Source organism: Lissotriton vulgaris, chromosome 1_1, assembly GCF_964263255.1.
Source record: "Lissotriton vulgaris chromosome 1_1, aLisVul1.2, whole genome shotgun sequence".
Classification (NCBI taxonomy): domain Eukaryota; kingdom Metazoa; phylum Chordata; class Amphibia; order Caudata; family Salamandridae; genus Lissotriton; species Lissotriton vulgaris.
Window position 1 is genome coordinate 72720999 of NC_141685.1, and position 12384 is coordinate 72733382.

Here is a 12384-nt window from a genome sequence, read left to right on the forward strand (position 1 = left end):
AACCCCAGCAAATACAGGAAGTTCGTTGTAGTCTGGAGGTGGGAGACGACCTGGGCGAGCTCGCCTTCAACAGCCAGTCGTCGAGATAGGGGAAGACTGGAACCCCTGATCTGCGCAGATGAGCTGCGATCACCGCCATCACTTTCGTGAACACCCGGGGGGCTGATAAGGCCAAAGGAGAGCATGGTAAGCTGAAAATGAGTGTGGCCTACCGTGAACCGTTGGGCAGGCAAGACGGGGATGTGAAAGTAAGTATCATGCAAGTCCAACGCTACCATCTAATCTCCAGGGTCGAAGGCAGACAAGACCTGAGCCAAGGTTAACATCTTGAACTTCTCCTTTCGGAGGTAGCGGTTGATGTCCCTGAGGATTAAGATAGGATGCAGGCCTATGTCTTTTTGGGTACCAAGAAGTAGTGTGAGTAGCAACCCTGACCTACTTCTGGCACAGGGATGCGTTTGATAGCTCCCTTGGCAAAGAGATCCATAACTTCCTGGAAGAGAAGGGCAAATGATCCTCCGACATGGGATGAAATCACCACAAACGGCATGACCCTTACGCACTCCACTGCTCGCGGAACTCCGTGTAGACCGCCAGAGTTTTTTTGTCACTTTGCGGAGTTCCTCACCGAGGAACTCCGCATAGGCTTAATCTTATCATGGAAAAATAGATATCAGTCGTATGTTAAGAAACAAGGGCGAGTAGAAACCTTTTGGGTGGATATTTAAGACATTATTATTGTGATTTCTTTGGCAATTAGTTGATTTTTGCAAGCACTAACACTTCTCTGTGTAAAGTAAAGACCTTGAGAGTTTTGTACCTTTCAGATACTCAAATTGTGGATTCTGTTGCAATTAAAAATATTTCCATGCCTGAAATTTCTTTGGAGGTTGCATGCGGTCAACCTAAGTTATCCTGCTAGTGTTTCTTGATGAATCCTATTGCAACTACAATATGTGCTCTCTCATGTAAAGTCAGGTTGTTAGAAGATTTCCTGCAACTCAAGATATGCCTTACTTTTCACCTCATGTGGATGCATTTCTCATGTTTAGTGAGATCTCCTTTTTCAGTAAAACGTTTCTGGCTTTCCCCACCTGTATATGGCTTTACTCCAGTGTGAATACTCTTATGTGAAATGACATTGTATTCAAGACTTTGCTTGCATTTCGAGCACTCGTAAGGTTTTTCCCCAGAGTGGGATCTCTCGTGAAGCATAACTCTTGTCTTTCAGATTCAAGCTTTTATGGCATAAGGATTTTCTCCAGTGTGGAGTTTCTCATGCAGCTTATCTGGCATTCAAAGCACTCATAAGGTTTTTCATCAGTATGGAGTCGCTTATGGTTAGTGAGGCTGTGCCTATCAAATAGGAATTTCTGGCAATCACAGTATTGGTAATGTTTTTTCCCTGTGTGCGTCTGCTTATGTAGAGGGAGATTGCGTTTAAAATTAATGCTTTTCTGGCATTCGGAGAACTGAATTATTTTAATGGTGTGTTTTCTTATGGTGCTTGAAACCATCTCTACCTCTGAATCTTTTCTGACATTTAGAGCACTGATAATTTTATTCACCAGTGTGGATTCTCACATGTTTACTGAGTTGAGATTTTTGGCTGAAACATTTTTGGCATTCAGAGCACTGATAAGGCTTTTCCCCAGTGTGGATTCTTATATGCTGAGTGAGACTGCTTTTTTCACTGAAATGTCTGTGGCATTCAGAGCATTGATAAGGCTTTTCCCCAGTGTGGGTTCTTATATGCTGAGTGAGACTGAATTTTTCACTGAAACATCTGTGGCATTCAGAGCATTGATAAGGCTTTTCCCCAGTGTGGGTTCTTATATGCTGAGTGAGACTGATTTTTTCACTGAAACATCTGTGGCATTCAGAGCACTGATAAGGTTTTTCCCCAGTGTGGGTTCTTATATGCTGCGTGAGACTGCTTTTTTGAATGAAACATATCTGGCATTCAGAGCACTGATAAGGCTTTTCCCTAGTGTGGATTCTTATATGCTTAGTGAGACTGCTTTTTACACTGAAACATTTGTGGCATTCAGAGCACTCATAAGGTTTTTCCCCAGTGTGGGTTCTTATATGCTCCGTGAGACTGCTTTGTATACTGAAACATTTCTGGCATTCAGAGCACTGAAAAGGTTTATACCCAGTGTGGGTTCTTATATGCCAAGTGAGACTGCTTTTGTCAATGAAACATTTCTGGCATTCAGAGCACTGAAAAGATTTTTCCCCAGTGTGGGTTCTTCTATGCCAAGTGAGAATGCTTTGGTAACTGAAACATTTCTGGCATTCAGAGCACTGGTAAGGTTTTTCCCCAGTGTGGGTCCTTGTATGTATAGTAAGTGCTCTTTTGTCTTTGAAACATTTCTGGCATTCAGCGCACTGATAAGGTTTTTCCACAGAGTGGGTTAATGCATGTCGATATAGACTCGTTTTGATACTAAACCTTTTCTGGCATTCAGAGCACTGATAAGGTTTTTCCACAGAGTGGGTTAATGCATGTCGATATAGACTCGCTTTGATACTAAACCTTTTCTGGCATTCAGAGCACTGATAAGGTTTTTCCCCAGTGTGGATTCTCATATGCTCAGTGAGATAAGATTTACGCCTGAAACTTTTTTGGCATACTTTGCACGGAGAGTGGTTTTCCCCAGTGTGGATTCTCATATGCTCAGTGAGATAAGATTTACGCCTGAAACTTTTTTGGCATACTTTGCACTGAGAGTGGTTTCCCCCAGTGTGCATTGTGTCAAATTTTGTGAGATAAGATTTGTGGCTGTATCTTTTTTGGCACATGTAACTTTTTTCCCCAACTTAGGTTATTTTGCCTTGATTGAGGTGGTTTTGAACACTGAATTTGTTCTCACAGTCTGTGTTTTTATAAGGTGTATTCCTAGAGTTAATATCTCTACGTTTAGTTTTCTTTTGCTTATATGCCACAGTAAGAGTGAATCCGATTTTACAGTTGGGCTTGTTTAGATAATGTTCAGCATTTATCTCTAAAAGAAATTGTGTGTAATCTTCTTAACACTTCAATTGAGCAAAATATGTCTGAAAGCAGCCCTGTAACACCTGTCGAAATATTTCTAGCAGATAATAGTCTTTAGGTTATAGCCTATCCGGCAGCAACTTATTTTGTGACTGAAGATTTTCTCAAATCTATTTGTATAGGTTCTTAGCAATGCAGTGATAAGGTGTTAGTCTGATATTTAATAATTAAACTGATAAGTACCTTTTTGCACTGACGTAATGGCAGTAACTGAGGGCGTTAGAACGTGCACAGTACGATTGTGGATCACGAGTCTCAGAACATCAGTTCCTTTTACCCTTTCTATGTTTGGTGTAAGGTTAAGGTTTGTAGTTCTGAAGACGAGGATTTATTTACATTATCTATCGCGCAACGGTGCTCCTTTAATCCATTTTTATATTTAACAGTTTTACATTTCACTCATTCACAGCAGATACTGTTGAGGCGATTTACATAGAATTACAGAACAGTACACAATAAAAAATAAACAATCTGAGATGGTTATGAACACAATAAAGTGGTGAATTTTTAAGGTTTTCACAAGAGTGAGCAGAGTGGGTCGTGGTTTTCTACCCAGAGTCAGATAGTCTCAAACTTGTGTAACTGGTTAAAAACGGTTGTTGAACAAAGGTGATTTTCCAATCTTTTGGTTGTTAACGTGTCAGCTTCGGAGTCTTCTCTCAACGTCTTTTCTTTGATGGTCTGCAGAAGAAACCTTTTGTTATAACTTTCTTTTATGCAGTGTCTGCTTCCTCTCTGGAATTACATGATGTTTTAGATGAAGGTTATTCTGTGCACAGATTTGGCTTTGCTCTGGGTTAATGAAATGCTAAATTAGAGACTTCACTTACAGTATAGTACTTTCCTCAGCTCCCACTTCCTCGCCACACCTAGATTTTGGAAATTGTTTAAAAGTAGATTGCTGGATGTCCTTCAGTTTTTCAAAATAATCCTTCTTATGGCACTGACTTCAGTTGCCTGGTGCTAAGTCTTGCTTTCTTCGTCAGTAATTTCAATCACCTATAGTATTAAAATTAAATACTTAATACATGAAAATGTCCCAAAATATAATTTACAAACCAAATCAATGCAGAGTTGCAGAATTTTGAAAATGTTGAGCTGTTTTTCATACAGAGCAGAGTGTAGAATTGTAGCCTGCGAGAACTTGGATGTAGGAGTGAGGATTTATAGATTTTTCAACATTTTATTAAGCTCACAAAGGATACATGCACCCTATGGACTTGTAACATAGAATCCCAAAGGCAGAAATTAAAGTCATATGCACTGGCACCAAACAGATATTTAAACAATGCAACGGTTTCGCCTTTGCAAAAGTTAGAGCTATTGGCATTGTAAATGACAACATTTTTATTTATGTGTTGGTTTTGAAAATCATAAATAAATGGCATTGTCATTTACAATGCCAATAGCTTAATCTCTCGCAAATGCCTCACACACATACCCACAGAGAGCCACACCCACAGAGAGCCTCCCCTCAGAGCCCGCTCAACACACACACCCACACAGAGCCACCCACACCGAGCCCCCCCACACACCCACACAGAGCCCCCCCCACAAAGAGCCCCCCACACACTACGAGCCCCCCCACACACCCACACAGAGCCCCCCCACACACTGCGAGTCCCCCCACACACTGCGAGCCCCCCCACATACTGCGAGGCCCCCACACACACACTGCGAGCCCCCGACACACACTGCAAGCCCCACACACTGTGAGCCCCACACACTGCTGCTGTTTACAAGGAGGGGCCGCATGTAAAGGTCAAGTTGGACACAAGCGGACACAGTTGGAAACAGAAGAATGGTGAGATGGTTGGAAGTTGGTTCTGCTTGGGTATGGAAGGTGACACTAAAGTTACTCCTTTCCTTGTGCTCAAGATGCCTTGCACTGTCTTATGAGCTAAGATGGACCTTGAACACGAAGCAAGACGTGTACTAGCACCTGCACTTAGCAACAAGGCCAGTGATGTGAGACTACAGGATCACGAGATACACATAGATCTGGCAATACAGAGAAGGCTGTGAGCGAAAGGATGAAACCAGAAAATGAATGCTGTCAAATAAGAAAGCGCATCTGGTAATCCGCGACAGGCAACAGTTAAGTTTATCAGAAATTGAGGTTTCTTTTTTTTTACTTGTCTCTACTGCTATGATTCTCGGTAAAATGTAAGAGTTGTTTTTCTACCGCTCTGAGCTCTGTTGGGGCCGCCGATCCCCAGTTCACCGCAGGCGTCAGCTCACTGCCGCCCATCGCCTGTAGAAAGTGATTTACAAGCTGCTTGAGCCAATTAGCGTCTGCGTCTTACAACGGGGGGCTCACCAGGGCACCTCTGAAGAACAAATCGGCCGGGAGGCGGCTTAAAGGTGTCCTCCAGGTGTTCGGGCCTTCTGGACAGGCAGTGTTGCCCTGCAGCTAAATCCACATTGGAGGGTCCTGTCTACCCCGAGAGCCCGGCCTGTCAAGTCAAGTCAAGTCAAAGTTAGCTTTATTTGAATTTTAAGATAAATTCATAAAAGCACATAAAAAAAGATACAATCAATTAAAATACAGTAAAAGAATACAGATACATAATTCATAATGTGGGGATATTCTAAAAACATTGAGATGTTTTTTAAAAAAATGATGAAATCTCCTTACAATAAAGTCTTTTTGTAAAAACCATACTGTTATCAACTCATGGTGGCTCTACATCTGACAGCAAATTTCAAATAGTTCGATAGTGCAATGATTGTTATTTCATCCGGTAAAATGAGTAGTTTAAATAAAGCAGGTCTGCATTGTCTCAATTTCCAAGACCGGAGAAGTGGTAAGAGATATTTTTTCCGTCCCCATTCATAAAATCTACAAAACAGGATGCAATGAATGGTGGACTGGGTAGAAGAATCATCGCATGGACATTTGACTAGTGTTGCCGACCAGTCGTTACGGTTAGGAAAAGTTAACATTCTATAGAAACTGTCAGTTCTCAAGCGAGTTACAAGCATTCTACTATAACAGGTGCAATTTGGCGAAAGATAAGGGTGCATGCCAGGGCCCTGTAATATCAAATGATGGTAGATTACAGTGGCCTTTTTCCCCTCCACACACCAGCGTTGGTCGTCTAAAAAGTTCAGGCATAGTTCCTTCAAGGCTTTTCTCGAAATTGAGGTCATTGAAGTAGGAGCGGTGTAAAACGCTTGGCACCCAATGAATGAAAGGAAGGCCTTCACATAAGAGAGCCATTGAATTTGTTTCTGGCCTTCTAACTTAATGCAGTCTTCAATCATTGCCCTGTTAAGGACAGTTTCTGGTGTAGTCCAAATTTTATGCCATAACAAGACTGGACTAGTCTTGATCAAGTCGGATATGTACACCACGGCCAGCTCCTTGTGACAAACATAAGTAGAAGTAGACTTGGGAGCGGCTAGCAGATATCGCAGGAAATCATTTTCCTTAGTTTGTATATCTTGACAGTCTGTGACCCCCCAAATGCCTGCGCCATATGTGGCAGTGGATACGCACTTAGCTCGATAAATATCGAGCAGGATACGCACCGGCCTGCCCCCTACTTTGTTGCAAACCTTTTTAAGGCGCCAATGGCGCGAGAAAAGGCAAGATTCCTGGAGGTGACCGCAGTGTTCCAACTTCCCCTCTTATTAAAAACAATCCCCAGGTATGAGGAAGAATCTGTCAAGCCTATCTTTGATTCCCTATATAAGTGTGGTAGGACGGTTTTCTCTGCTTTGTACAACACATAGTAAATGTTTTCCCCACATTAATCTTAAGCCCCCTATCGCCCATGTATGCTGAGAAGCAGGTTAACGCCTTTGGGAGGCCTACTTGTGTTCGAGCCATGATTACCGCGTCATCAGCATACAAGAGGATGGGGACTGCATCTCCACCCGTTTTGAGGAAATCAACATCTAGTTTAGCCAACTGTGACGCCACACTATTAATGTACAAATTAAAAAGAAGTGGTGCCAGTATGCAACCCTGCCTGGAATCCTTCATAATTGGAAATTTAGGGGTACACTCTCCATTTTTCCCATAGCGAACTTTGGCCCCTGCACCCCTATAAAGTTCCTTTAAAAAGTTTAAAATGTTTAAGTCAATACCTAGTTCGGCCAGCGTAGCCCACATGATGTCATGGTTCAGGCAGTCAAAGGCGGAACTTAAATCCACAAAAGTCATAAATAAGTTGCCCTTTTTTGCTTCCGTGTATTTACCTATGAGCATGGCCAAATTGAGGCCCTGCTCCACGGTGCCTAAACCAGACCTGAAGCCATATTGGAAAGATGAAAGAACCGCTTCGTCCTCAACCCATATCTGCAGCCTATTTAATAGAATTCTACCTGCAACCTTCATTAAGGAATCTAAGAGGGAAATAGGCCTATAGCACTTAGGGTCATCTCGGTCCCCTTTTTTGAATATAGGCACTACAATAGCTTCCTGCCACGTTACTGGAAAGCCATGGATGTTGTAGCTATTCAGAACGTTCGTCAGGAGTGGTGCCCAGAGGAAAGAATTACCCTTGTAGATGTCAATCGGTATTCCATCTGGGCCCGGTGCTTTATTGGTGGAACTTTCAGCAATTGATACTTCAACCTCTTCAAGTGAGAAAACTATATTCAATGAGAGAAGTCCGATGGAATTGGATCAGTGATAGGTTTCTCGACAGGGAGAGGATAGTGGGAGATTGTGCGACGCTCTAGCTTATAAAGTTCCGAAAAATGTTTTACCCAGGTGTTACTCTCGATAGCAATCTCCACCAAGTTTGTGCTTCTTTCTGTGAAAAACGGAGCGTTAACTGCTTTCCAGAAGGTCGAAGTGTCTCTGAGGGCGCTCGCCTTTAATAATGTTTCCCATGCTGCCTTCTTCAGATCTTTCCTTCTATTTTTAAAGTTTCCTTATAGAGGGTCCTAGCTAATCTGATATCCGGTAGGTCTCTGGGTTTCTTTTTCAGGGCTTGGATCAGGCTTGTGTGTGCTTTAGTGCATTCTCGGTCAAACCAGCCCTCCTGTTTAGGGGTTTTCCCTTCCCACCAAGTACCAGTCAGTTTGCCACTGATAGTGGCAGCAATCTTGAGGAAGGCTTCAATGACCTTAGTGGAATTTAGTGGATCTTCAAGACAGGTCATGAAGTCCTCTAACTGTGCTGTTACTAGTTCTTGCATAAAGTTAGCAGGGTCAATTTTATTCCATTTAATTGCGTAGCCATTAGTTCTCGCCAATGAGACTCCGTGGCGATATACATTTTCGACTACGGTGAGGGCTCTGCAACCTTTCTGGCCTATGTCGAATATAGAGCTAATGGGAAGGTGATCACTAATCGCAACATGCTCTGTATTAAAGGTCAGAACACTGCGATAGTGACTAGCTGAGACCAGTGTGTAGTCTATCACCGTTTGAGACCCCCGACCAACAAAAGTAGGTTGGAAGGAGACCTGTGGGCTACACAATTCGTTGGCGAATCCCAGGTCCCAGTTGAATAATAATGTATTTAATAAATTCCCAGTCACAGTGTGCTCAAAGTGGGTGCAAGGATCTCCCATAAGATTGACCACTCCGCATATATTTGTAGAAGTATGAGGGCAAATGTGGCAATTAAAGGTACCCGTGATTATAATGTAACCCTCTCTCTGTTTGCTTCCCGCACCTCTACACAGTACCTCATTTAAGTCATCCAGGACCCTCTGCTGCTCTTCCTTTGGGATGTTGTTATAAAAATTGATCAAAGTGAACAGCTGGTTGCCCTCAGGTGTTATAGAGAGTGCCTGATAAAAGTTATTTCTGACCCCTTCCAATAAAGATTTGCTTCCCAGATTTGCCTTATTTGATATAAAGGTGCATAGACCCCCAGAAGATCTGCCTCTGTTACTTGACCGTGCTGGGGAAAAATTTGTCCGATACCCTTCCATTTGTAGTTCTACCTTCTCACAGCATTCTTGTAGGCAGATAATGTCAAATCTCTCTGCTAGGGCCAGAAAGATAGGGTCTTTGATTTTATTGGATAGACCAGCTATGTTCCATGATAATAGACCCATCTCGGCTCTCTGAGCAGGGAGTTGGCGGCCTTGATCAGGTATTGTAGTTGGGCCAATAGAACTGAGTAGGAAAGGGTCGGCCAAGCTCTCACTTGCAGCTTTCTCCAATTCATTTTTAGATGGCACACTACCTGGTGGCGTAATGGGGGAGGTATTTTCAGTCCCTCCCGTAGGTGGTGTAGTGCCTCTTCCAGGGGGCATAACAGTGGGAGTTGGTATTTCCAAGTTGATGCCTCCCTCTTGATTGTACACCGAGTCACGAGGCACTGTCTGATTTAGGCTGATGGTATGGCTACTACATCCTTCTCGGTATCCTTGGGTCTCTCCATCAGGCGTTGATAGTCAGTCTACCATCTCCAGGCAGCTGTACCTGTTTGAGGTGTGCACTCCACCCCACATATCCCAGGGTGCAAAGGCGTTATTATGATTCCTAAAGGAGTTTCCATTAAATGATCCGTCGGAAGATCCACCCCAATTCCCCCAGTCCCCCCCAGTCTCGATGGCCCACTCAGTGACAGTTTCCTCCGTGATAATCGGGACCCATGGGACGCCTGGATGGGTAAAAGAAGGAGAGGCGTCTGGTTTCAATGCCTTCATTGTTACCATACGGTCTCCATGAGCAGATGTAATCAGCTGTTCCAGGGTCCTCAAAATTTACCACTATGCAGTCACCTGGGGTAGATTTCCTTTCTTGGCCTACCCAGGGGACTCTGCGAACCATCAATATTTTTGATGAACGGTTTTGTGGGAGCGGACGGTTCTGGGTTAGCCAGTGTTGAACCTTGTTCTTTAGAGACCAAGTTGGTTCCTCACCAGGATTGGTTAATACTGGTACCCCTGTCATTACGACTACGTAAGGACTCGTGTCAGGTGGTAAATTTGCAGCAAGTCTTTCGTCAACTGTAGGTATGCTCCAGTTCCCAGGCAGAGGCGTGGGAAAGACTCTGGGGGTTTGTTGACGTTGAGTATTATTGCTGGTAGAAGTTTTGGGTTTATCCGTTGGTTTACTTAATTTAGCCATTGGTTTGTTATTTGGAGCTACTGGGGTCTTCGGTTTGGGGGCGACCGTCGGATTTGGTGTTTGTTTTACTGCTGTACAAACAGGCTTTTTGCTAGTAGGTTTACTCGCCTGATTTGTTCACAAAGTTCAGGGGTTTTTTGACATAGGTGCTTAGGTCCCTTATTAGAATTTCCATGTTCGTCAATCTAGTTTCAAGGGGGATAAGGGACAGCTTAATGACCTCGCCCAATTTGGCAAGAAATTGCCCCTCGGTTTCGTCATCATTTGAATCACCCACCAGAATGGCTGAGGCCTCAGTGCTATCAGAGCTAACATCATTAATTTCCACTTCTGTATGCGATTGATCCACAGTTGCTGGGGTAGGTTGGTCCAAGGTCTCCTGTAGAATAATAAGGGGTTATGGCGTTTCCCTAAGTTTGCTTGTGTTATTCTATTTCCGCCTGTTGTTTTTTGGAATGGCCCCCTCCCTCCTTCCCCTTGACCGAATCTCACTATCGTCGGCTGGTGTTTGGATCATTTCCATGTCCGGTGTCCTCTCCAAAGCAAGACTGAGTTGAGAGTCAGTTAGAAGTTGGGACACGGAGAGATCAACCTCCTTCGGGACGCTGTGTATGTCAGCAAGGGCCAGACAAGGGCCCGCAACCCCAGGCTGCACAGGAGTTTTGGCAGCAGCAATTAAGCCTAAAGACGACCTCCTTGCTAAGGCCAAGTCCTGGGACACTCTTCGTTCCCTTAGAACTATCCCTTGGTCAATAAATGTATTTGCCCTTACTATAAAGTTATCCAAGGGGCCGATCAATTTGTCCATGCCTGCTGCTGTTTTGCTCCGCGAACCTCTAGTGGTCATACTAGTGTCCCTGATGATGGAATAATCGATGAGCAATTTAGAGACAGCAGCAGGGGTAGTTATGGAAGTAATGGAAGTAATCCAGATAGAAAAATGGCCAAAAGGACATGCAGTACTTACTATTTCAGAGCTTGGAGCCAAGAGAAAGGGCCCGGCCCGGCCTCTTTCGGTCTCTAACGGGCTCAAACGGGCCCGCCCTTGGCCCGGGCTTCGCCGGCGTCCCGCGAGGCGGGTCCGGTGATGCTTTTGAGCGCCTCCTGGCGCTCTCCCGGTGACGCGGACCTCAAGGCATGGACTATGTAGTCCGCCCCTCGCCACGCTCCTCTCTGCGGCCCCCGCTCTGGATGGTAATAGAGACGACGGGGCAGCGGGAGACAGGCGGAAGGTCCGCGAATGTAGAGTGATGTAGGGCGCTGGCAGAAAAAGCTTGTAAAACGCTCCGTGGAAATGCCGCTTTGGAAAGTGAATTAGTCCCCCGCTCGGTGGCGCCGGTGATGCTTTTGAGCGCCTCCTGGTGCTCTCCCGGTGACGCGTACCTCAAGGGCTCATGGACTATGTAGTCCGCCCCTCGCCACGCTCCTCTCTGCGGCCCTCGCTCTGGATGGTAATAGAGACGACGGGGCGGCGGGAGACAGGCGGAAGGTCCGCGAATGTAGAGTGATGTAGGGCGCTGGCAGAAAAAGCTTGTAAAACGCTCAGTGGAAATGCCGCTTTGGAAAGAGAATTAGTCCCCGGCCTGTCAATACAGCTGCTAAGCCCAATCACAACACGGCTTAGGCGGGATTTGTTTATTACTGGCGAGGTTAAGTAATTGTCACGGGATATGGAGAGCAGACAGGACTGGTTCGGGTGGGCCAAGTGGGGTGGATTCTATAGATGCCCTTTCTGGAGATAGGTGTCGACCTACATTTCTCACTTCCTAACTTCTGAGAACTTAAAAATGTGACGTATTTGTACACCATGTGCCAGTGAATTCGATGCGTGTTCTGCACAGTTGATGGTACTTTCGGCAGCCACCCTTCAGTATGTTTTTCATGAAGCTTAACTGATTTCAGAACTAAACCTAAACGCTCTGCGCAACGGGTGACATTACCTCCAATGTACCTTCTTTAAATCTGACGCAGTCTGGCTGGAAGTCGAACACGTGAGTGACAACTGCACGGCTGAGACAGCAATGTTACCCAGGGCGGGGTCCAATTTAGTAAAATTGTACTTTAGAAAAACAAATTGTTGGTAAACACCATCATGAAAACTATATGTGTTTTTGAATGAAATAACAGTTATACATCATAAGAATGTCACCCGTGTATGTCCCTCATGTCCTTGTACATAAAGATGCTTTGGAAATTAAAGATCGTAGGTGCTACAATTTATAAGAATAACTTTCTATTTTTATTTCAGAAGGAACACTTTTTTGCTTCGTGCGGACAGTGGT

At 44.4% G+C, this 12384-nt stretch overlaps 1 protein-coding gene across 1 annotated transcript; it reads right to left on the reverse strand.

Moving 5' to 3' along the window:
• Window positions 1–1560: 1560 nt before the first annotated feature.
• LOC147737359 (uncharacterized) lies at window positions 1561–2805 on the reverse strand. Its single transcript, XM_086934727.1, has one exon. It carries the CDS (start codon window positions 2803–2805, stop codon window positions 1561–1563), a length of 1245 nt encoding a protein of 414 aa, XP_086790853.1.
• Between the last annotated feature and the right edge of the window lie 9579 nt (window positions 2806–12384).